This window comes from Perognathus longimembris, chromosome 15, assembly GCF_023159225.1.
Source record: "Perognathus longimembris pacificus isolate PPM17 chromosome 15, ASM2315922v1, whole genome shotgun sequence".
Taxonomy (NCBI): domain Eukaryota; kingdom Metazoa; phylum Chordata; class Mammalia; order Rodentia; family Heteromyidae; genus Perognathus; species Perognathus longimembris.
The window spans coordinates 9776786-9802822 of NC_063175.1; the positions used below are offsets into that span (position 1 = coordinate 9776786).

The 26037-nt window shown below is 51.2% G+C and overlaps 1 protein-coding gene across 2 annotated transcripts; it reads right to left on the bottom strand.

The window, feature by feature from the left end:
- Positions 1-15067, bottom strand: Prelid3a (PRELI domain containing 3A). Of its 2 annotated transcripts, none has more exons than XM_048363362.1 (7): positions 14996-15067; positions 7804-7972; positions 7055-7144; positions 4523-4593; positions 4338-4440; positions 1903-1959; positions 1-907 (listed from the first exon to the last, which is right to left on the bottom strand). In XM_048363362.1, the coding sequence occupies exons 1-6, from the start codon at positions 15025-15027 to the stop codon at positions 1906-1908; spliced, it is 519 nt and encodes a 172-aa protein (XP_048219319.1). In that variant the 5' UTR covers positions 15028-15067; the 3' UTR covers positions 1-907; positions 1903-1905. The 2 variants fall into 2 exon arrangements, with proteins under 2 accessions (XP_048219319.1, XP_048219318.1); XM_048363361.1 differs by having other exon boundaries at positions 1875-1959.
- Positions 15068-26037: the final 10970 nt, after the last annotated feature.

The following is a 26037-nucleotide window of genomic DNA, read 5'->3' on the forward strand; positions in this document are numbered from 1 at the left end:
TTTGTGGGAGGTTTGGTAGAAATAGGGAGTTGGTTGGTAGGAGAAGAGGCCTTTACAGCTCAGGAGTCCTGCACCTTCTCAAGCCGCAAACATGGGCTGTTCTTTTTTAACTAGTGTTATCTCAACTAGTACTTGATTTAAACACATTAGCAGGGGAACGGCATTTGTCCTTGGCCCCAAAATGCCATAAAACTAGAAGCAAATCAGGAACACAATGGGAAACTGAGGCCTCTTGGCACCCCCCCCCCCCCCAGCAGCAGGTGACCTAGGGAGGTGATTGGCAGAGCGCTCCTGCAGGCACGGAGTCCGTGCCAGGTGTCCCAGGACCGGGGCGGGGAGGGGGACACACTAGACAGGGGTTACAGTCTACAGAGGGCAGGTAGGTCCTGGGGCGCCAGCCCCGCTCCCTGAGGTGGGTGACTCTTGTCAGAGCCACTCTAGAGAGAAGATACCTTGGGTTGGCACAAAGTTCCCCTGGCCGCGGAGCCGCCGTGCAGAGCTCAGGGCAGGGCGGCTGCTGGGGAGGCCACGTCCTCCCCCAGGGACCCGGAGACCAGAGCAGAGCCGCCCGGGGCCTCCTGACTTCCTTCCGCAGGGACGGCGGTGACAGCAGCCAGGCAGCCCGGCCCGCCAGCCCGCGGGAGAGCCCGACAAGGCCTCTTCCAGCCGAGCTCAGCAAAGGCACAAGAACAGTCGAGAACAATCGGAACGGGAGGGGAGTGGCCCGGGATGAGGTGGTTGTGTGGCTGCTGCTGCACCTCGTTCCTGGTGCTGGACCTCGCCATGGGCTGTGGATTCCAGCACATTCCACGGGCCTTTCCCAGCCTGGGCAGAAGCACATCCACACTTCCTTTCCTTTCTCCATATTTCCTCTTGTCCTTGGTTTTGCAAAATTCTGGCGAGGTATCTAATTAAAGATGGGGGACACTTTAGCCCTAGTTTATGAAGAAAAGGAACCTGAGGAGCTCATGAGACATCAAACGTCTGGCACCTCCCCGCTGCCCCCCAATACCCAGGGTTGCGACACAGTCCCCTAAGAGCCCAGCTCACATCAGGATGAGGCCCCACCGCGGGGTCTCGGCAAGCTTCCGTGGCTTAGGCAAAGTCACTAGGGAGTCCTCCGGGACACCAGAAACCCCACGGGCTGCTGGCTGAGTGAGGGTTCCGGAGTGGGAAAATGGACGACGGGCAGGGGGAAAGAAGCACGGCCCGGCAACGTAACAGAACGGCGCCTAGGCAGAAGGGGGTGCCCCCTACACAAAGGGAGACAGACACTGTGCTCTGTAACCCATGGTGACAGGAAGATGCAGGCCAGGCAACCCGACATCAGGTCCCAGAAGGCCAAGGAATGCCCGGGAAACTCCAGGAGATTCTACAAGTGGCTCCTGCCAGGAAAAGGAAATGGCCAGTAGCACAAATATTCTTCATTAAGAATATGTGCAGGCTTGGGAGAGGCGGTGGGGAGAGAACCCAGTAGCAGAGCAGGTGCCTACATGCACGAGGCCCTGCTTCAAGCCCCATGGGGAAAGAAAAAAAGCAAAGAAAAAGTGCAAATTTTGCAAGAAAAAAAAATTCCCCGATGGGTGCCAGTGGCTCACGCCTGTAATCCTAGCTACTCAGGAGGCTGAGATGTGAGGATCAGCCTGAGCAGGAAAATCCATGCGACATCAGTAAACCAGAAGTGGCTCTGTGGCCTAAAATGGTAGCATGATAGCCTTCAGCAAAAGAGCTCAAGGACAGCACCCAGGCTCTGAGTTCAAGCCCCCACAGCCGGGGGGTGGGGGGAAAACAGATCAATTCAGCCTTCAGCATCATCTGCACCCCATTAGAAAAATACTGCACATCTCTCCCTGGGGAAGGAGCACCGTTCTTACCGTGTGGTCCCAAGGCGCAGGTGCACACCTGTTAGCAGACAGCGCTCTCAGAGTGTTCGATTATCCACTCGATAGCAGCCCAGCCCTGCAACAGCACAAGATTTCAGCAATGCCTGTCACGTTGTCTGCCGGCCACTAACATGGCAAGCTACGGACCTGGGATTTGGACTGCAGGGACCTCTCCGAGCCCAGAAATTAGGCGGGCCAGGCGCTGGTGGTTCACACAGGCAAACCTAGCAAGCCTAGCCACTTGGGAGACTGAGAGCTGAGGATCAAGATTTTAAGCCAACCCGGGCAGGAAAGAAAAAAAATCTATGAGATTCAAGTTACACATCAAAGAGCTGCAAGGGGAGCTATGGCTCAGATGGTAGAGTGCTAACCGTGAGTGATAAAGCTAAGGACAGTGCCTAGGTCTTGAGTTCAAGCCCCACTACCAGCGCCATTAAAAGAGAGAAGTGAGAAAGGAAGAGGGAGGGAGAGATGCTTCTAGAACTGAAGATTTGCTACTGAGTTAGTGAATCAATGCACCTGGCTTGCGCTGCTCCAGCAGCTAAAATAGCATATCCTGGTCCAGGAGAGGCCTGTAGAGCATGGCTGTGATACCCCCAAATTCCGGCGTTACGGCTGCCACGCGGCCCCGTCTACCCCCATCTCCCACACGGCCAGAGTGACGGCTCTTCTCATCTCCAGCAACAGGCAGCAGTTCTGCCATGGGACTTCAATACAGCAGCCGCTCAGGAGTGAAATAAAAGAAGTCCACTTGGCTCCAGGGGGGTTAGCCAAGACTCTCCTTATAAAAGCCTCAAGCGGCTTTAGCCTCCGGGGCTCTTTCCACCCTATAAGATCTTGTTACAGCAAATACTTAGGGCCTCTGTCAGTGGGAAAACAACAGTAAGTCCAGCTCTGGCCCACTGAGCTTTCTTGTAGTTTTCTGAGAGCTCTGTGTTTCCCTTGTGGCTCTGAGCAAAACTACTGCCTGTTCTTTCTCTTCTAAAAACTCAGCAGACTGGCTCTTCCATTTGTTACTAGACTAAATGCAAGCCATACGTAGATTTCCAATCATTGTAGGATTTTTTTGGGGGGAGGGGCTATTTTGTGCTGGAACTGAGGCTTAAACTCAGGGTGTAAGTACTGCCCTTTAGCATTTTTGTTTAAGGCTGGCACTCCACTTTGGGCTTTCTGCTGGTCAACTGGAGACAGAGTCTCATTGTCTTTTCTGCCCTGGCTGGCTTTGAACCTCAATCCTCAGATCTCAGTCTCCTGAGAAGCTAGAATTAAAGGCGTGAGCCACCAGCACCTGGCTACAATGGTGTTTTAAGCACAAGATGACAGGAAAGACAGCCATAGATAGCACCCCACCATCTCAGAAATGTAGATGGTTGAGCCCCGGTTGGAAAGGACAAGCGACTGCAGACCTAAGCCCCTGAGGAGAGCTGAGGTGAAGAGCTACAGTCCTCCTCTGGAAAACAGATTCACCCTGAACTTGAGGCCATCCTCGCAGACATTCCTTCAGCCTGCTGGAGGGGAGCGTGGCTAGATGCCCTGAGCAGTCTCTACCCTCAGGGGTGCCCTCCAGGATCCATCTCCTCCTGAGCTTTGTGACAAAGCTCATTCCTAGCCGGGCACCAGGGGCTCTGTAACCCTAGCTACTCACGAGGCTGAGATCTGAGCCAGCAGGGCAGGAAAAGTCTGTGAGACTCTTATCTCCAAATAACAGCAAGCAGCCAGAAATGCAGATCTATGTGGCTCGGGTGGTAGAGCACTAGCCTTGGGCAAAAAGGCTGAGGGGCAGTGTCCAGGCCCTGAGTTCAAGGTCCAGTATCAGTGTGTGCATGCACACACACACACACACACTCATTTGCATATCCTGCCAGCAGGAGATGCGATGTTGGCAGCTGACAGGGAGGTTTGAGGGCTCAGCCAAAGCCACTTGGTGGACACTACCCAGGAAACTGCCACGAGGCTGAGCTCCCCCTGGGACAGTGCCGATGCTGCGTGCCTACTCCGTGCCCTCCATCTGGGGCTCTCTGAAGTACTCGTTCCCGGTTTACACTCTTTTTTTTTGCCAGTCCTGGGCCTTGGACTCAGGGCCTGAGCACTGTCCCTGGCTTCTTCCCGCTCAAGGCTAGCACTCTGCCACTTGAGCCACAGCGCCACTTCTGGCCATTTTCTGTATATGTGGTGCTGGGGAATCGAACCGAGAGCTTCATGTGTAGGAGGCAAGCACTCTTGCCACTAGGCCATATTCCCAGCCCCCGGTTTACACTCTAGACTAACCCTGCACCTTCTTGACTAAGGAGAGCAGCTCCACCGCCTCCTCGGCCTGGCGGCCGCCCTGCCCCTCGGAGCCTGGCCAGTGTTTCTCCACCGCCCCGGAAGGCCAGAGGGAATGCTGTGAAGGCGATCCCAGCACCCGGAAACCCTCTGGCGCCCTCCCTCGCAGGCCCGGCCCCCGGGACGTACCTTCCGCGCATTGCATGATATCGTGTTGGCCACGAGGCTCTCCAGGTAGCTCCCGAGGCTGAGCCCCTTCACCGTGATGATGGCCTCCTGGGTCAGCACAGTCCTGCGGCACAGGCCGGGGTCAGGAGGCTGACCGCCCCGCCCAGCCCCGCCCAGCCCCGCCCAGCCAGGGTGACAGCACTTACTTCTCAGGGTTCTCGGGATGAGGGGTGTACACCAACCTCTCGTTCACGGACACCAGATTGGTGAGTGTGATCTTGAGACACAAAAAGCAACAACAAACATCGGCTTTCAATTCTATTTCTTCCCAAACCACATGCCCACACTCTCCCAACCCCACAGGACCACATGGGACATTTAGGGGCCCGAGGCTCCACCACGCTGTGTCTGCCACACGCAGTCATCACGTGGTAACAACCCGAGCTCTCCACACACCCGCCCGCCCTGCGCTGAGCCAGGCTCTGCCCACAGGGCACCTGCGCAGCACCAAAGCCACCAGCTGCTGGAGGACAGGGCCGGAGCCCTCTGCTGGATACAGCCGAGCCTGAATCAGTCCGGCACCTGACAGACCCCAGACCCCACACAGATGATGGAGCCAAGACTCAAGTTCTACTTCCCCTAAACTATCCAACTTCCTGTCTGCTTTATGTTTTCTGTTAAAACATGGCGTTCCAGCTGGTACATGATTACTTGAATCACATCTTCACTTCTGGCTTTTTGCTAGTTAACTGGAAATAGTCCCAAGGATTTGCCAACCTGGGCTGGCTTTGAACTTCAATCCTCAGCTCTCAGCCACCTGAGTAGCTATAGGATTACCATAGGCATAAACCATTGATGCCCAGCTTGTAAGTAATACTTCATGAAATAAACCATGTCCTAAGAGGCTACAGGTTAAGCTCTATGGGAGAATGCTTGCCTAACATATGCAAGGCCCTCAGTTTGGTCCACAGCACTAAAATGAATCCCATTTTTCTAGTTTAGGCACTTCTTACGACATGCTCTTTGTATCTGCATTAGACTAACACTGGATACTCCTTCCTTCCTTCCTTCTTTCCTTCCTTCCTTCCTTCCTTCCTTCCTTCCTTCCTTTTTGCAGGGATCAAACCTAGGGACTTAGCCAATGCTCAGCAAGCACTCTACCACTAAACTACACCCCATGCATATATATATATATACACACATATGTATGTGTGTATATATGTATATATATGCATACATACACACCATATAAAGTATATGTGTATATATGTATGCATAAATATATACCTATAGATCATGTACACATAATGTATGTTTTATGTATGCATATGATATTTATTTAAGAGGAAGGGGAAATGGCTTTAAAAATGATCATAGGCTACATATGGTGGAGCGTGGCTGCAGTCCCAGCTGAAGTGCTGGGACTCAGGAGGCTGAGAAAGGAGGAACACAGACCAGCCTGGGTGCCACTGTGCGGGCCTTGCCTAAAGATACATACATAGGTAGATAGGTAGACAGACAGACAGACAAATGATAGATAGTACTAACATTCGTCTTTATGGTTGGGACTTAAGACACTGGGTAGGGCGGCTGCGCACCTCTGCTTCCATGGTGCATTCACTTTGTAATAATTCATCATTATGTGCATTTTTGTTTCATTGCTTTTTTTTTTAATTGGACATAAATTTTTTTACAAGGTGTTGTGCAAAGAGGGTGCAGTTACATAGTAGGGCAGTGCGTACATTTCTTATGATATCTTACTCATTGCTTCTTTTTCTACTGACATAAACATTGTACTTAATATGAGAGATGGCATTATTTCAGTACATGTATTCAGTGAGTGATGTTCAGATAAAGGCAAAGGGTTCTGAAATGTTTGTCTGTGTGGGGAAAACATGCAAAACCTTTTTTAAAAAAAAATTTGCCTTGGGGCTGGGGATATAGCCTAGTGGCAAGAGTGCCTGCCTCGGATACACGAGGCCCTAGGTTCGATTCCCCAGCACCACATATACAGAAAACGGCCAGAAGCGGCGCTGTGGCTCAGGTGGCAGAGTGCTAGCCTTGAGCGGGAAGAAGCCAGGGACAGTGCTCAGGCCCTGACTCCAAGGCCCAGGACTGGCCAAAAAAAAAAAAAAATTGCCTGTACTAGGGCTTGAATTCAGGGCTTGGGCACTTTCTCTTAGCTTTACCACTTGAGTCACACCTGAGTCTCACAGAGGGGCTAGGAATATGGCCTAGTGGTAAAGTGCTCACCTCGTATACATGAAGCCCTGGGTTCAATTCCTCAGCACCACATAGATAGAAAAAGCCGGACGTGGCGCTGTGGCTCAAGTGGCTCAAGAGTGCTAGCCTTGAGCCAAAAAAAAGAAGCCCAAGGACAGTGCTCAGGCCCTGAGTTCAAGCCCCACGACTGGCAAAAAAAACAAAACAAAGAAGTTTGCTCATGTTGGCTTTGACCCACGACCCTCAGATCTCAGCCTCCTGCGTAGCTAGGACTACAGTGTGAACCGCCAGTGCTCAACACACAATAGGTTATCATCAGTGATGGTCACCAGCTACACAATAGGACACCACAACTTATTCATCTGGATTTTCTCCACTTCCTAAAATACCACTAAAGCAATTCCCTCTTCCTAATAAAAACAGTCCATCAGTTAGACCAGAGGCAGGCTGAAGACAAACTCAATGCTGCCATTCTTCATGTGTCAGCACCTTTCCCAGCGTAGCCCATTGCTTACATTGGTGGAACAAAGCTCCATCTTCTTTTCTGCAGGGTCCACCACAGAGCTCTCTTTGACGTATGTGAAAGTCCTACTGGTTCCCAAAATCTAAAACACAAAACACAACGTGCATGTAGCATGTCATAGATTCCACTTTCTAATGAATCCACTTAGTCAACTAGTGCCGTGAAATGGGGTGAAGATGTGGACCGAAGAGACACACCCCGCTCAGGGAACCCCACTCCCTTGGGCGATAGATACAGAAGAAAAAAAAAAAAAAGGTGGAAATGACACAGGGTGAATGGTGAGGGTCCCCGGGTGAGGGTCCCCGGGTGAGGGTTCCAGGGCACGGCCTGGAAAAGCACCCCGGGGAGAGGTGTGTCAGACTGCCTGTGCCTAGGCCCCAATGCAGGCGCGGGCGAGTGCTCCGGTGAGCGTGGACAGCCCACGGGTGAGACCTGGCTGTGGGGGGGGGGGGAGCCAGAGGGCAGGCGGGCCTGACGGGGGCCTGTGCGGGCGGAGCTGTGGTCCCCCCCGCCCCATGGAGAAGCCCCGATTGGGACACTGGCCCACCCAAGGTGGAGTCTCATGACTCAGCTCAGGACACGCGGGCGGGCGTGGACGGGGAGACACGGATGGGCCGGCTCTGGGAGGCAGAGGGGGGCCAGCAGCGCCTGCAGGTGGAAGGGAGGAGTGGGGGGGGGAGGTGGCATCAGTGGGAGGGGGGCTGAGAGGGGGCAGGGGCCATGGGGGGGGGGGGTACTCACTGCGCGCCCGAGCCCGGGCAGCCCCCACTCCGTGCTGAGCAGACGCAGGCTGTGCAGGCGCCCGCGGCCGTCCACCCCGCGCTCCAGCACGTCCACGCCCACCACGCACGGGTTCATGGGGTTCGGGTACTTCCGCATGGCCGCCTTGATCACCGTGTCCCACGGGTGGCTGGCGAGAGGAGCGACACCCACCCTCAGAGCTCTGAGGCTGGGGAGGTGCCACCCCCCTTCCCTGGCCTTTGTCCTCCCCACTCGGCGGTGCGGGGTGGGGAGGGGGCTCCCTGGCAGGGGGACCTCCGTCCTCATCTGGGATGCAGGCCCCCCAGCCTGCCCATGGGAAACCAAGGAGAGCAGCCTGTACGTGGCAGGCCTTCCACTGGGGGCACAGGCTAGCCCCGACTTCCCATCCTACCTGACCTCCCTAGCCTCCACCTAGGGGCACAGGCTAGCCCTGACCTCCTGAGCCGCAGCACCAACGCAAGATGGCGGCTCCCAGCGGCTCAGTGCTCTGCAGCACCAGCTGCTGACCTATCCTCAAACACTACCACTGGATTCAAGATCTTTCTGCTTTATGGTGGTGCAAGTCCACAGGCATCCCGCTTTTCTCCTTCAGTAAGCAATCAAGATGTGCCAGGCTCATGGACTCAGATATCCATTAGGAAATGGGCTTTGCAGCCAGGCACCGCGCGCCATGCCTGTGTTCCTAGCTGCTCAGGAAGCTGAGATCCAAGAACCTCAGTTTGAATCGGGCCAGGGCATCCCAGAGACTCTAATCGCCAATGAACCAGCAAAAAAAGCCAGAAGTGGGGTTGCGGCTCAAGTGGTAGAGCTAGCAGGAATGCAAGGACTGGAGGTGAAGCCCCAGTATCTGCAGAGCGAGAGAGCAAGAGAGAGAGACAGAGATAGAGACAGAGACAGAGAGGACACACTGTGTTCAAAGCTTTGCCCAAACGCAGGCTAAAGCTAGTTCGGAGCTGTATCTCAGGTGTACCAGGCTGGCCACGCACACTGATGTGTTTTCACTGACCCTATAGTCCACCTGCCAGGGGTTTATAGGGGTGTGACTCTATTGAAAGTTGGGGCGCACCTATGCTTTGTACAGTCTTCTAAACTGGTGCGAGATAGAAGCAGTTTGAAATTTTGAGGATATTTACAAGTGTCTGTAACTCCACTGTAAAGACAACCACGAGTCATAGTCATCCACCAGCCTCTCCTGGCCACACAAACATCTTGATTTCCTCAAGACGGTGAGACTGCAGGGACGGAGATGATGTGTCGCTAGCTCACCTGTTGAGACTTCCAGTCCTGCACCTCGGATCCTGGGGAGTCCCTGTGGATCCGAGGGTTCTTCCCCAGGGGTCCCTGCAGGACACAATTTCTAGCCCTCAGCCCTGGGCTAAATGGGTAAACAGTTTTCCTCCTAGTTCATCCCCCTGTAAGCCACGTACACAGCTGCCTACTGCTCTCTGATAAACAACCCTTCCACCCTGAGCTCCTGCACAGACACACCTACCACATGTCCATGGCTCACACTAGTTAATCCTAGTGACTCAGGAACTGAGATCGGAGGATCCCAGTTCAAAGCTATTTCAGACGGGAAAGTCTGTGAGGCTCTTAATCTCCAAGGAACCAGGAAAAAGCCAAAGTGGAGCTGTGGCTCAGGTGGTAGAGCACCAGCCTTGAGTAAAAAAGCTAAGGGATAGTGCCCAGGTCCTGAATTCTACATTCTCACAGCCAAATTTAGGTGGACTGGAAATTATTGAAGATTATTCTCAAAAGCTCCACTGCACAGTGAGAAAACAGTAGCATGCAAATCCTGTCCCCCACAGGAAGCGAAGCTGGGAAGGCTCCAAGATGCACCTGTTTCTTTGTATGCGCCCCACTGTGTTCTTGATGGCACAATCCAAGGCAGGTGGAAGATGAATTCCACTTGTGTGCTGAGGGTTGGAAGGGAACAAGAAAAGTCCCTCGCTGACCACAGCCAGAGTGCCAGTTCTCTGTAGGAGGAAAGTCTGTGCTGCCTAGGATATGCCTGAACTCACCCAGGGAAAACCAACCAAAGACATCCTACACTTTCAGCTCTCCACTTGAAAAATTTTCATAATAAAAAGGTTTGTTTTGAAGCTGGGCACCTAGCAGCTCATTCCTGTCATCCTGGCTACTCAGGAGGCTGAGACCTAAGAATCAAGGTTTGAAGCCAGCCCAGGCAGAAATGTCCATGAGACTCTTATCTCCCATTAACCACCAAAAAGTCAGAAGTAGAGCTGTGGCTCAAGTGGTAGAGTGCCAGCCTTGAGTGAAAAAGCTAAGGGGACAGGACCCTGAGTTCAGGCCCCAATAATAGCACACAAAAAAGTTTGCTTTGTTAAACCAGGAAGCCACAAATGAAAGGTTCAACTATATTCTACCTCCAGTGGCCCTTAGAGAATGAGCAGCTCGTGATGCTGGAGTCTTTCAGGATGTGTCTGTCAAAGCACCAGCAAGACATCACTGGCCCTTCTCCAGTGTCCATTTTTACATGGATATAAAGTAACGGAGAGAAAGTTCTGGAACCACCCCAGCAGCAAAGGCAAGATTCCAAACCACAGCCTGGTTACTATCCCTCACCAATGCAGAACTCCTCACATGAGGAGAGAGTGGTGGACTCTCTTAGGACAGTGCGGAAATGATAAGATGATTAATTAGTACCACTTGACCCCTGAGCACTCTTCTCTTTGCTATTCTCTGTCGGGACAGGAAGTGCACCAAAAATGCTTGGTCAGCAGAGCAAGTTCCCTGGCTATTTGTGGGCGCTGGACTGCGCGCTGCTCGGGCTGCCGGCCCAGCTCCCTGCGACCCCACCACCTGGCACCTGATACTTGGGAGACCAACACACTGACAGCTGTTCCAGCTTGGGGAAGCTGGCCGACATTTGCTGGACAATTCATGAAATGCCTGCCAATTCAAAGTAAACAACTGGTATACCCTATTTGTGGCCAAAGATAAAAATCTGAGCTTTCAAGTGAAAACTGCAATTTTGGAAAACTTGTACCCACTGCCACAGTTATGATGATTATCCCCTACAGCAAACAGGGTAAATAAACCTGGGGCTCCAAACAGGAAGGGCACGATGCCACTACTCACCCTCAGAGGGCGCTCGCCGAAGCCAATTGGTGTGAATGCAACCCAGCCAGCTAGTTTTTGTGTTTTTGTTTTGTGTTTTTTAAATTTAATTTTATTGTCAGGGTGATGTACAGAGGAGTTACAGTTACATATGAAAGGTAGTAAGTACATTTCTTGTCATACTTGTTACCCCCCTCCCTCATTTTCAGAGCTAGTTTTTCCTTGTCACAGTTTTATATTGCCATTCATTTTTAAGAAACCATCAGAGTCCTTCTTTACACAGTAATAAAAAAAATACACAAATTACATACTTACAAGACAGTAAAATACTTCTATCTTTCCAACTGCATATCTGTGTGAGGCTAGGTTTATCCAAACAGCTTACAGCCAAACAGGGGGTTTCAAAGCGAAGAGTGGAATCTCCTTCTAGACCACAGACACTACAGACAGTATTTTAAAAGGCCAGTCTTCAACTGGGTGCTAGTAGCTCAACCATGTAGTCTTAGCTGCTCAGGAGGCTGAAATCTGAGGATCACAGTTCAAAGCTAGCCTGGGGAAGTCCATAAGACACTTCTACATCTCCAACTAACCACCCAAAAGCCAGAAGTGGAGCTGTGGCTCAAGTGGTAGAGCTCTAGCCTCCAGCAAAAAAAAGCTAAGGGACAGCACCCTGGCCCTGGCTGCAAGTTCCAGTCCCCAAGTGCTGGGACCACAGTCAAGTTACTACATCCGGCTCTAATATGATATATATAATCAACACAAACAAAATCTATTTGGATCCTCAATATTTTCCAAGAGCTGAGCAACTTAATATCTACTGGTCTAATTGTCTCCCTGTGTTAGCACAAGGGCTAGCAGCCGGGCGCCAGTGGTTCATGCCTGGAATCCTAGCTACTCAGGAGGCTGAGATCTGAAGATGGCGGTTCGAAGCAAGCCTGGGCAGGAAAGTCCATGACTCTTATCTCCAATTAACCACCAGAAAACCGGAAGTGGTGCTGTGGCTCAAGTGGTAGAGTGCTAACCTTGAGGTGAAGAGCTCAGGGACGGGGCTGGGGATATAGCCTAGTGGCAAGAGTGCCTGCCTTGGATACACGAGGCCCTAGGTTCGATTCCCCAGCACCACATACACAGAAAACGGCCAGAAGCGGCGCTGTGGCTCAAGTGGCAGAGTGCTAGCCTTGAGCAAGAAGAAGCCAGGGACAGTGCTCAGGCCCTGAGTCCAAGGCCCAGGACTGGCCAAAAAAAGAGCTCAGGGACAGTGCCCAGGCCCAGAGTTCAAGCCCCACGACCAACCCAAAAAATGAAGGAGGACAGTCTCCATTCACACAGCTGGTATAATCCACCTACACCTGTACCTTTAAATATCTATCTATGGACAGACCTCCAAAGCACACTATCGAGAAGCTAGAAGACAATTCTATTTCAGAAAAGCAAACCAAGTTACATGTTCTTTTGTTTGTTTGTTTGTTTGTTTTGTTTTGTTTTGTTTTTTTGCCAGTCCTGGGCCTTGGACTCAGGGCCTGGGCACTGTCCCTGGCTTCTTTTTGCTCAAGGCTAGCACTCTGCCACTTGAGTCACAGCGCCACTTCTGGCCATTTTCTGTATATGTGGTGCTGGGGAATCGAACCCAGGGCTTCAAGTATACGAGGCAAGCGCTCTTGCCACTAGGCCATATCCCCAGCCCCCAAGTTACATGTTCTATGTGTGGGCACAGGTGTCCACAAATGGGAGTTCTGTGGACCCCGGGCACCTGAACCTGAACCTTTGGAAAGATGTCCATCGAATTCACACTTTAGCTCTCTTTGGGTAAAGAAAAGGCACCGCCTGTGGAGTGGGGGACTGGGCACTTCAACTCTACCTGGGATGCTAATGAATCTCTTTCCTGCTTCTGGCCAGGTACGCTGGCACTAGGCCCATGGCCCCCCACAGCCCTACTTCCCTGAGTGGACCCCACCTTCCAGCCCCTTTCTTTTGGAAGGGCATTTGCTCTCCTGTGACCTACCCTGGCCCCTTTCTGAGCATCTACTGTGTGTCAGGCACTGCACGGTGTCAGGGGAACCAAGTATGAACACATGCTACCACATGGGTGACCACCCCCCAAAAACAATGATGCTAAACAAAAGAAGCCAGACACAAAATGTCACACATGGTATGATCACATTTATATGAATATCTAGGAAAGACCAAGGGAAAGCAGAATGTAGCTGGGGTAGAAGGCATGATGAGAATGTCCAAAACTGTGCTGGCGGCTTCACCATCTACTGAAAACTACAATGTTCTGTAAATATATTCACAATTGGACACTTTTAAACAGGTAACTTCCATGATTGATAACTGAGTGGTATATAACTTATTCTTCAAGAAAGGTTTGCAAATAAGGGGATTGTAGCTGCAAAAGTTACTGCAAGCATTAACAGCTGGCTGGGTACACACTTGTAATCCCAGCTGCTAGAGAAACAGGGATGAGAAAGACTGAGGTTGGAGGACAGACGGTAGCTCAACCAGTACATCCAGATCTAGTGTATCAAGCCTGTGAGGCACAAAGGAGGCTGTCAGCAGGAGGACTTGGATCTGAAGCCGGCCCTGCTCCAAAGTGCCAGAGGCCATCTGAAAAGTAACTGGAGCAGAAAAGTCGGGCATAGGACGTAAGGAGAGCGACTCCCTGACTTCAAACCTCGGTACTTCCAAAATAAAATATATATATATATATATATATATATATATATATATATATATATATATATCTCAAAAGTGACTTCAGGGGCTGGGAATATGGCCTAGTGGTAAAGTGCTCGCCTCCTATACATGAAGCCCTGGATTCAATTCCTCAGTACCACATATACAGAAAAAAGCCGGAAGTGGCACTTTGGCTCAAGAGGTAGAATGCTAACCTTGAGCAAAAGGAAGCCAGGGACAGTGCTCAGGCCCTGAGTCCAAGCCCCAGGACTGGCAACCAAAAACATAAAAAAGTGACTTCACAGGTGACTCTCATCAGCCTACACTTCACTGGTCCTGGAGAGAATGGAGCCCAGGGCTCTGCATCCCGGAATCCAGCGATGTCACAACTCCCCCCGCGGGCTGGGAGTGTGAACTGGTGTGGAGTGCTTGCTTACCATGCATGAAGCCTTGGGTTTGATTCCACAGAATACTTTGGGGGGGTTCTGAAGCCAGCTGCTGAGTTTTTACTATGATGTTGCATCTTAAAAAGTCAAAGATGACCATCTACATGACATGCAGAATCCTCCCCCCCTCCCGCCCCCACACACCCAGGAGTAGGATCAGGGGATTTAAAATTCTTTGTTCTTTTAAATTTCAAAGATAATTAAAGAATAGATCCGATGCTGGTGGCTCACGCCTGTAATCCTAGCTACTCAGGAGGCTGAGATCTGAGGATCTCAGTTCTAAGCCATCTAGGGCTTATCACCACTTAATGACTAAGAAGCCAGAAAGGGGGCTATGTCTCCAGCAGTAGAGCCCTCGCTCTAGAACTGGTCCCTGCGTCTGGTCCCTGCGGCGAGCGCGCACGGTTGGTTCTCTCTCTTCCTCTCTCTCTCTCTCTCTCTCTCTCTCTGTCTCTCTCTCTCTCTCTCTCTCTCTCTCTCTCTCTCTCTCTCTCTCTCTCTCTCTCTCGTTCTCTCTCTCGTTCTCTCTCTCTCTGATTTCAGATCTTGGGAAGATACCACTCAGGAGGGAAGGCATGTTGAAGCGCTTCCTGGGGTTTCCAGGGCCTGCAAATGCGCTCAGGGACCAGGGCCCTCCGGGGACCCTCCGGGACCGGTGCTTTCGGCTGGGCTGAGGACCATGCACAGTCTCCTCATCCAAAGGCGCGGCTGCTTCTGCAGGCCTCCCCTGCGCCGGGGACCCCCGGGCCCTCGCCTCCCCGCGGAGCGCGCGGAATGCCCGCCGCCCCCGCCGGCTCCCCCCAACCCCTGCGGCGCCGGGCCCCGCAGCGCCACGGGCTCCGCGGGTCTCTGCCCGGTCACGGCCCTGGGAGGGGGAGCGCCGGTGTGTCTCCGGGATGCGGAGGCCGCGGTCCTCCGGACGGCCTTTCCAAATCCCACCGCCGCCCTCCGCCCGCAGCCAGCCTCACCCGAACACGTGCTCCGAGCTCCAGATCTTCATCCTCGGCCGCCCCCGGCAGCGCCCCGGACTCGGGGACTCGAGTGCGCTCCCATCCGCTGCTGCGCCCCGGAGAGGCGGCGCGGGGCGGGGCGGCACGGGGCGGGGCGCGGGGAGGAGCGGGGCGCGCGCGGCGCCGCCCCCTCCGGGATGCGGGTGCGGCGCGGCGCGGGGCGGTGCGGGGCGCGGGGCGGGGCGGCGCGGGGCGCGGGGAGGAGCGGAGCGCGGGGCGCGGGGCGCGGGGCGCGGGGCGGCGCGGGGCGCGGGGCGGGGCGGGGCGCGGGGCGGCGCGGGGCGCGGGGAGGAGCGGGACGCGACGTCGCCCCCTCCGGGATGAAGATGTGGGGGGCCGCCCCGTGGTACCCGGCGGCGCGGGGCGGGGAGGAGCGGCGCGCGCCCGGAGGAGCCACAAAGCCCTCCCCAGCCCACCCCACCCCCGGACCCCCAGACCCCCGGACCCCCGTGCTCCCACTGTTGGAGGAGGATCGGGGAACACGAGGTCCGCCGACCCCTTCCCCCTCCACCCAAGTCAAAGAGGAAAAACAGTCTGAGTGTTGCCGAGACAGGAACCCCAAATGTGACAGGCGACACCCAGTCTGCGAGGGGTGGGGGGCCGTGAGGGGAGAGGGAGCGCGCGCCCTCCGGTGAGATGGCGGGAAAGCTGCGCCCCTCGTGCGCCCTGCTCGCGCCCTCGCCACCTAAACCACGAACTTAGGAGGGCGGGGTGGGGGCCAGAGTACGCATTGTCTTTTTTAATTTTGATAAAGCGATTCGTTTCAGTATTTAAACCCACACACGGAAGCGTTATTTACAATGACATGAGGGAATCCGGGTTTCTGACACTAAGGAAATCTATGCCTTGTGACAGTAGCGTCATGAAACCCACAGTTTGCAATGGCAACGTTGTCTAAAATAAACCGTCTAAGAAAAGGGAGAGCGCGAGTCTCCTTCCCTGGGGAGAGAAATCACTTTATTATGGTTAGATGTCTATTTACCATGAATTGTCCATAATCTCCTCTATGGGGAGGAATGTGTTTTCTCTCCCCACTCAAGAATTAAAAGGCAGGGGCCAGGAGTGTTTGGCCTAGAATTAGAGTGCTTGCTTAGCACGCACCAAGCCCTGGGTTCCATTCCTTGGTACCACGTAAACAGAAGTGGCGCTCTGGCTCAAGTGGCAGAGTACTGGCCTTGAGCAAAAAGAGCTCCAGGACAGTGCCCAGGCCCTGAGTCCAAGCACCAGGACTGGCAAAAATTAAAAAATTACAAGTCAGGAATATGTTTGAGGTAACAGCCGGTTTATTTGCTAATAAAAGAAAAGCCATGAAAGAAAATAGCAAGACTGCCTATCCAGAGGGGGCCCCAAAGAGCAATCCAAGGGAGTCCACTTGCAGGTCAGTGATGATGATGATGTAGAAATCCATAAGTCAGGTTGTGACCACAATGCTTCTTGATCAATTACCACTTCCTTAGTGTGCCCCCCATTTCCCTCTCCCATCCCTACCATCAAGTTACACGTTCCTTATTTGAATGTAATGACTACAGTGCCCCCCCACCCTCACTCAGTCCTTGTGCCTCCCTTCTCCCACCCCCAACATGTTTCCATTTCTTGGTATTCATGTTGATAAACAGTACACTAGATGTTCACAGGAATGATGCCTTTGGATCCCTCCCTAATTACACCATCCTTTATTCAGTTTGTATGCGGATGCATAGAGCCCTGTATGTCTAGGTGTAGTTCTGTTTCATATCTAGCTTCCACATATGAGAGAAAAAAACACGCCATTTGTTTCTCCGAGCCTGGCTTACCTCACTTGACATGATTTGGTCTAGGTCGGGCCACTTCCCAGCAAATGGCATAATATACTTTCCAATAGATGAGTGAAACCCCATTGTATGGATGAACCATATCTTCTTGATCCACTTGTCCATTGTGAGGTATCTGAGCTGTTCCCATAAGTTGGCAATTGCGAATAGTGTAGTGTTGAACTAGGATGTCTGCGAGAACCCGAAAGGACAGGGAGGAAGGACAGCCTCCTCCCAGAACTCTCAGAACCGCTGAGTTTCCAGGAAAGGTCAATCAGCACTGGTGCTAAGAGTTTCCAGGAAAGGCCAATCAGTCCTGGCTTGTGGAGAACTCAGAGTTCTATCATGGGTGTGGGAAAACTCCACCCTAAACTGTGAGAGCCCCAGGTAGACTTAGGTTTATGCAAATTGTAAACTGTTTACTGTTCAGCTCACCTTCCCAGAATAAGAAAAGTCACCTACTACTTGACAAAATATTGTCACGTGTAAGTTTGTACCTGAGTTCCTTGTGCAAGACCAACAAAAACCTGGGTGAATAGAACCTTGGGATCTGAAGCTGGAGGAAGGCTACAGGTCCCCCGGTACCCCGAACCTCAGCTCCACAGCTGGTCTCCCTTATTGTGTTGCTCCTGGTCGCGGCGTATCAGGGAGCACAGGGGTTGCAGCAGCTGTTTTTACCACATCCTGACTTGCAATGAAATGTCTGAGAGTGGGATTGCTGGATCACAGGGTAGTCCTATGTCTAGTTTGTTGTTTTTTTTTTTGGCCAGTCCTGGGCCTTGGAGTCAGGGCCTGAGCACTGACCCTGGCTTCTTTTTGCTCAAGGCTAGCACTCTGCCACTTGAGCCACAGCGCCACTTCTGGCCGTTTTCTGTATATGTGGTGCTGGGGAATCAAACCCAGGGCCTCATGTATACGAGGCAAGCTCTCTCGCCACTAGGCCATATCCCCAGCCCTATGTCTAGTTTTTTGATGAGTCTCCAAACCACTTTCCTGAGTGGCTATACTAGTTTCCATTCCCACCAGCTGTGTAATGGAGTCCTTTCTGCCCATAACCCATGAGCACTTGTTATTGTTTGAATTCTCCATGCTGGCCAATCTTTCTGGAGTGAGATGGAATCTCAGTGTTGATTTGCATTTCATTTATGGCCAAGGATCTTAATTATTTCCTGTGTGCTTATTGGCTATTCTTACTTTTTCTTCTGAGAAGTCTCTCTTTTACTTCTTGGCCCATTTATTGATTGGTTATTCATTTTAGTTTCTTGTTCTCCTTGTATATTTTGAATACTAGGCCCTTTTCAGAAGCATAACTGGCAAAGATCTCTCAGTCTGTTATCTGTCTTTGTAATTTAGTAACTATGCCCTTTGCTGTGCAGAAAATTTTGAGTCTGATGTAATCCCATCTGTTAAGTCTCTCACCTATCCGCGGCACCCCTTGGACTTGCTTCAAAAAGATCCTACCTATGCCAATAAGTTCTAATGTCTCTCCTAATCCAGCTTGTAGTATCTTCAAAGTTTCAGGTCTGATGTTGAAGCTGTTGAGTCGATATTGGTGCAAGGAGACAGGAATCCAAATTTGAACATCCAGTTTTCCCAGCACCAATTATTGAAGAGGCTGTCTCTTTTCCAACATATGATTTTGGTTCCCTTGTCAAATATCAGAAGGCTGTAGGTATATACGTATATGGGTTTATTTCTCGGTCTTCTAGTCAATTCCATTTGTCTTTGGGCCTCTTTTACTGGCAGTACCAAGCTGCTTTTCTTATTGTAGCTCTGTGGTGTTTCAAGTGGCTGATTGGTAAATGTGTCCTGTGTTCTGGGTACTGAGCTGATTGCACTTATTGGAAAGACATAGCAACAACAAACACATTTCAGTAAGCAAGCAGGCCCTAATCAGGCTGCATGGTAAAGACAGTCAGAGGAGCCAGGTGCTGGGGGCTCATGCCTGTAGCCCTAACTATTCAGGAGGCTGAGATCTGAGGGTCTCCATTCAAAGCCAGCCCAGGCAGGAAGGTTCACGAAACTCTTCTCTCTAGGTAACCACCAGAAAATTGGGAGGGGATCTGTGACTTAAAGTGGGAAAGCACTAGTCTTGAACAAAACAGCTCAGGGACAACACCTAGGCCCAGGGGGCAAGCCCCACGACCAACACACAAACAAACAAAAGATAGAGGAGATTCTAAACAACTGCACCTTAGCCCTCACCTCCTGGGTTGTTATCTAAGTGGTTTACAGTGAGGCCTGGACAGCTGGACATCAAGAGCACCCCAGCTGATGCAACTGTGCAGAGAGAAGCACAAGGAGTCAAACACAGAGGCAGAAGAGAAGAAGTTGAGAAGCCAGTGAAAAACAAGCACCAACTCACCTGTGCCTGAGCAGCAGGGATATGAAGACATCCATAACCAACTGGGCTTTAGGAAAAAGGTCCCTCTTGTCATTATCACCTACAGTTGCTCCATCTCCTTCCATTGGCTGGCTCTTCCCCAACCTCCAACACATACCATCTCCTGTCTTCGTGTGTGTGTGTGTTTGTGTGTGTGTGTGTGCCAGTACTGGGACTTGAACTCAGGACCTTTGCATTGTCTCTTAGCTTTTTGCTCAAGACTAATGCTCTACCACTTGAGTCACACCCCACTTCTGGCTTTTTGTTGGTTAGAGGTAAGAGTCTCACATACTGTCCTGCCCAGGGTCAGCTTGGAACCATGATCCTCAAATCTCAGCCTCCTCAGTAGCTAGGGTTACAGGCATGAGCCACTGGTGCTTGGCTCCATTTCCTGTCTTGATCCTGGGTTCTTTCCATGCATGGGGTTCACTAATGGTGCCTTTAGTGCACCCTGACAAGACCGAAGGGACGAGAGCTCTGCTGGGTGTCCCCTACGAGGACCTGGGTCTGCACCACTTGGTACTTTCATACTGAGATTAAGGTTGCAACCTAGGAACGGGGCAGGAAGAGGCACAAACATTTAATCTGTAGTAACTTCTCAGTTCAATTCAGATTTCTTTAGCTGGGGACTCAGAATTATGTCCTAATACATATCCTTGCTAGCCAGGGGCTGGTGGCTCACGCCTGTAACAGTAGCTACTCAGGAGGCTGACCTCTGAGGATCATGGTTTGAAGCCAGCTGGGCAGGAAAGTCTATGAGAGTCTTATCACCAATTAATCAGCAAAAAGTCAGCAGTGGGGTGTGACTCAAGTAGTAGAGCGCCACTGTGAGGAAAATGGAGGACAGGAAAGGAACAGGGTGGACTCAATCGTCACCAGGTGAGGACTGCTGAGTGAGGAGCGGTGAGGGGCACTGACCTTCCCGAGGGATTGGAGGTGGCAGGGGACTGGATCTTGAGGCGGGCTTTTATAGGGCTTAACAAGGGAGCAGAAAATAGAAACTGGGTTATGGTCTCTTGGGGGCCCAGGGGTGATGTCCTTGGCCAGGCCCACCGTGGAATGCTCCCCCTGGGGTGAGGGGCTGTTGTCCCCTGGGGACCAAGGGTGGTGTCCTTGGCCCCGGATTGGAATGACCTACCTGCGGACGGGCATGTGGTCGAGCCTGTTCCCAGGCACCTGGCGTCTCGCTTGACCTGGGGGAACAAGGCAGGAATCAATCCTTCACCAACCTTGAGTGAAAAAGCCAAGTAAAGGTACAAGACCCCGAGTTCAAGCCCCAGTCCCGGAGCACGGGCACATAAATAAATAAACACACAAATAAGCACTCTTGTTGGCACACATATGCCCCGTGGGGCCTTCGTGGTGGGCTCCGTGGTGGGCGTCCTCCTCCAGGCCCTTCCCTCTACCACTCTCTCCCTTGCGCTGGGCTACAGACCTTGCTTGCTTCTTGCCATAGAGGAAGCAAAGCCAAAAGGTGGTATCTGTTGTTCTCAATCCCCTCACTTCTTATTACAGAGCACTATGTGGACAGAATGGTCAAGAACCAGGGTCTGGAGTGAGCCCACCCAGGGCCAATGCATCCCAGCCGCAGTGTCATTATCTGACCTTGAGCATGTTGCTTTCCATCTCCAGGGGCTGAGTGGATGAACTGCAAATGGTCATGACCATCTTATCACCAGGAGGTTCCAGAGAGCACGGCTTCCCCTTGGGGCTGTGTGTGTGACATACAATGCTGGGTACACAATGTGCTCGATGTAAGGTGCACCCCAAGAGAGCTCTGTGCAGATGCCCCCGCCTGCCTAAAGGTGTGCCAGTTACCTGGGTAACACAAGTACTGTGGGGAGACTTTCGACGGGCTGGGGCATCTTCATGGAGCCCGCTCCGGGTGGACCTTACACTCTAATGTTGACTGAGTTCGTCTGAGGAAGTGTCCAGTCCAGTGAGCAGTTTAAAGGAGTTTTACTTAGCAAGTGAGCAAAGCAGGAAACAAGGCTCATGTCAAGCAGCCTGAGAGGTAAGCACGTAAGAGGCCCTAAGTCCTTTATGGAGGGCGTGTTTCCAAGGCTCAAGGTGGCCTAGGTATCTAGGAGATAGCATCTCCAAGCTTGCTCCTTCATTTACACCACCAGCCACATTTGTCATTTCCTGTAACAACCCTCCTTTAGTTGTAAAAGGGATAAATCTGGGATTCTCAAAGACCAAGGCTCCTCCACTGATATAATAAAACGTATTTGAGAATCTTCCAGTTACACTTTGTGTACAGGGTGGCAGAGATCTAGACGCAGGGCAAGCTCCCTTTACACCCATCCATCTCCATGGCAAACCCCCCTACCCCCTGGCTCTATGTGCTCTTCTTCCCAAGGACCTTGTTTCTGGAATTTCTACATTCTATCTGCCGATCAGTAGACAAGCCAGGCTCACGCTACTCAGGAGGCTGAGGATCATGGTTGGAAGCCAGCTGGGCAGGAAAGGACGTGAGACTCTTATCTCCAATTCTCCAATAAACTACTCAGAAAAAGCCAGAAGTGGAGCTGTGGCTCAAGTGGTAGAGCTCTAGCCTTGAGCACAAAGATGGACAGCACCCAGGCCCTGAGTTCAAGATCCAGGACTGGCAAAACAAAACAAGACAAATTTCAAGTTGGGCATGAGTGGCTTAATCCCAGCTATTCAGGAAGCTGAGATTTGGGGATTGTAGTTTGAAGCTACCCAGGCAGGTCTTACGTGAGAGTCTTACCTCCAATTAACCACCAAAATCCAGAAGTGGAGTAGTGGCTCAAGTGACAGAGTGCCATACTTGAGTGAAAAAAACCTAGGGACAGTGACCAAACCCTGAGTTCAAGACCCAGTACACAAAACTGCTGGTTCCAACAGGGAGATTCAGGAGTGATAAATGTAAACATGCCTACACAGTGATATCTCAGAATACTGCTTATTAAATAATATTCCAGCTACCACTGTGGGGCAAGGAAGGAGTTTAACCCACAGACATAGTTAAGCTACTCTTCTTTCCCTAACCTCTACTTTTGTAGGTTCAAATTAGCCCAGGGAAAACTTAAAGGGGTGACAGAAAAATAGATCAACGAGCACATTCCAAGGGGTTAGGAGACAAAAAGTCAAGAAGCATTTAGACAGTTTCAGTAAAGGATGCAAGAACTGGCTCACTAAGTACATACCAGAGCTCTGACAAGATGAATGCAAAAGGCCAGGCGCTCAGAATCCTGTGTCTTTTAGATTAAAAAAAAATTCATCTGCTTTTCCTCTGGTAGCATTTATGCTGCCAGCACACTGATAAATCTGCTGTACCCATTCACAAAGCCCACAGACCTCTAGGGTTTTCTTTTCTTCACATGTGAAGAAAAGAGTGCAATCATCTTGCATTTAGGAGACGGGACCACACACTACTTGAATGATCGTATTATTTTTGTTTTGCTTTGTTTGTTTGTTTTTTGCCAGTCCTGGGGCTTGGACTCAGGGCCTGAGCGCTGTCCTGGCTTCTTTTTGCTCAAGGATAGCACTCTACCACTTGAGCCACAGCGCCACTTCTGGCCGTTTTCTGTATATGTGGTGCTGGGGAATTGAACCCAGGGCTTCATGTATACAAGGCAAGCACTCTTGCCAGGAGGCCATATCCCCAATCCCCACACACTACTTGAAAGACTGAAATAATAACAAGAAGAACGCAATCAAGTATCTAATTACATCCTATAAAATGAAGAGGAGTGAGGGAAGAGGTGGGCGAGGGAGGGATGGGTGAGAATGTTGAAAGGGGTGGCATTGATGAAGATGTATTCATAAATGACTTGGTTAAATGTCATCCCCTTTGTACAACATGTTACAGATAAGAAAAAGAAAAACAAAGGAATAATTATTCCCAGGGTAAATAACCACCACATGTGGAGGTTGAGATTAGGGAACTATGTTTGAGGGTGAAGCCAATGAAGACTTTTGTAGTTCCTCAAGAACTGGTTGGTGAGGAAGACTTTGTAACTCATTCCATTGTGATTAGCCATTGGCAATGTAACTTTTCCACTTTCTGGGGGAGCAAATCAGGGACAGCACCACGAAGATGTCATTTCACCGGATCCCAATCCCATTGGGAGGAATGTTGAGGTAGAGGAGCTACACGTTATTTTTCAAAGCCAGTATGGCATTGGAGTTGTTTTCTCTCAACCAGAGTCTGCTGATGTCCTCAGAGCCGTTCCAGGGCTTGTTCTAACGCATCTAGCCTCGTTAGAATTGTTTGATCTATATGAGTAGCTCTTTCCCATACATGCTCTCGGTGAGACCAATCATTTTTATGAGTGCTCTATGATGTGTGTGCATGTGTGTTGGTCACATAGATTGCACTCAGGGCCCAGACACTGTCCCTGAGCTCAAAGTTAGCACTCTACCACTTGAGCCACAGCTCTACTGCCAGCCATTTGGTGGTTAATTGAAGATAAGTCTTTTGGATTTACCTTCCCAGGCTGGCTTTGAACTCCTGCGTAGCTGGGATTACAGGCATGAGCTAACAATGCCTGGCAGCCCTGTATAATTTGGGGGGATACCACTTACTAGTTCTGACCAGCAAATTCTGGAGTGATGGATGGAAACATACCCATGCAGTGATATCTCAGAATATTATTTGTTAAATAACTAATGTTCCAGTTTCTACCACGAGGCAAGGATTGCGTTCCACCCACAGACATAGTTGAGCTACTCTTCTTTCTCTAGCCTCTCATATTGTAGGTTCAAATTAGCCCAGGGAAAACTTAAAGGGGTGACAGGAAAACAGATAAAAGAACACATTCCAAGGGTTTAGAAGACAAAAAGTCAAGCTGCTTAGCTTACGCAGTTTCAGAAAGGGATCCAGGCATTTCCTCACTAAGATAAATACACACAGGGGTCTGACAGGAATGAGTGCAAAAGGTCAGACACGTCATTGGCGTCATTTAGGCATAGGGTTCCTCCGCAGGCTCACTGTGAGCCCGCGGGATTCCCCCGGCTCCCCAAGCTAGGGAACGGTAATCATCTCCGAGGGGCACCGCCACCTAGTGCTTGGCGACTTGGGTCTTGAAGATGGTTTGAATGAGTGCCCATCTCCATCCTGTAGGAGGTCATGGGATGGCCCAGCTGACTAGGCCATGCCCCAGGCCAGCTCCGGCTGCCCTCCTGTAAGGCGCTTACTCTCAACTTCTGGGTAACTAGGAACCATGGCTCACCACAGACCTCCCAGTTACTCAGGAGTTTGAAACCAAGAAAACAAGGAAGGAGACAGGCCGGACTCCTCTTCCACAATGGAGGATTGTTTCTTGAGATAGAGCAGAGCAGGATGCAGCCTTCCCTCAAGCTTGGAGGCTGTGTGTCAGCTGGGACAGGAGCCAGGTTTTCATGAGGTCTGAGCAAGGAAGCAGAGGTTAAGGAGACCGCCACTAGGTCTAGGGGTGTGGGGGGCTTTGGGGGCTGAGCCCACGATGGAATGTTCACAGGCAGACTTGCCTGCTGGAGCCAGGCAGTCCGCACTTACCTTTGGTGGCTTGCCTGGGTCAGTCCTTCATAGTCCATCTTGGATACATAGAAAGAAGGGGCCGAGAAGGGAAAGGCCAGTCCTTCAATTACTGAGACTATATTTCAGCCAACAAGTGGTAGGTGTGTCTGTCATCTCAGCTGTTAGGAGGCCTAGGTAGGAAGACAAAGTCCAAGGCAGCCCTATAGGAAACCCAGACCCCCACCAAAAATAAAGAAAGCAAAAAGGGGGGAAAAAAGCTGGGAACATGGCTCAAGTGGGAGAGCACCTGTCTGGTAATTGGGAAGTCCTGCAATCAAACCCCACAATCAAAAAGTAAATAATAAAGAGTCAGGCACTGGTGGCACTCGCGCCTGTAATCCTAGCTACGTAGGAGACTGAGATCTGAGGATTGCAGTTCAAAGCCAGCCTGGACAGGAAAGGCTGCGAGACTCTTATCTCCAATTAGCTACCAGAAAACTAGAAGTGGAATTGTGGCTCAGAGTGGTAGAGTGCTAGCCTTGAGCTAAAGAGCTCAGGGACAGAGTCCAGGCCCTGAGTTCAAGCCCCACAAAGGACAAAATGTTAAAAAAAAAAAAAAAGTAAATAAACAATGTTTTCTGTTCTGTCCCTCTCTCTTAATTGACTCAGATTTTCAAGTCCCACCCCAGAGTTCAGAACGCACATACCTGGGTTGGGACTCAGATTTGTTTTAAAGGGACGGTCCAGGCAATCATAAAGCTGTCCAAAGTTGAGAACCAAAAAAAGTGCTCAGCCCCTTGAGGAGTCTGGGAGGACAGGGCGGAGCCTACGGAGCCTCTCCACGAGGAGTCCCCAGAACCCAGCCTGGTTCCCACCCGGCCCCACCCCACCCACAGAGACCGCAGTTGCTGGCCCTTCTCAGTGAGTCAGGAATGAGTCCCCAGAAGTCATAAACCTGAGCTGCGGGGCCCCGGTGGCCGAGACTCTAAGGCAGCTCCAGAGGGCCCTTGGGAGAAGTGGGTAACTTTACAAGCTTTCCTTCCCACCAGTAGCCCTATTTCTGTTTATGTGATCAAATTCTTTTATTGTTTGGTGCTGGTCCTGCGGCTTGACTTGGAGCTTCGACTCTGTCACAGAGCGTTTGTGCTCAAGGCTAGCGCTTTACCACTTACAGCTCCATGTTAAGATTTTTGGTGGTTAATTAGAGATGAGTGTTCTTACAACTCATCTTGCCTGGGCTGGCTTTGAACCTTGATCCTCAGATCTAGTCCTCTTGAGTAGCTAGAAATAATGGCAGTGATCCACTCCAGAAATCTGTTTCTCAGCAGTGAGCAGTTTTGGGATGTTTTAGGAGTTGCTT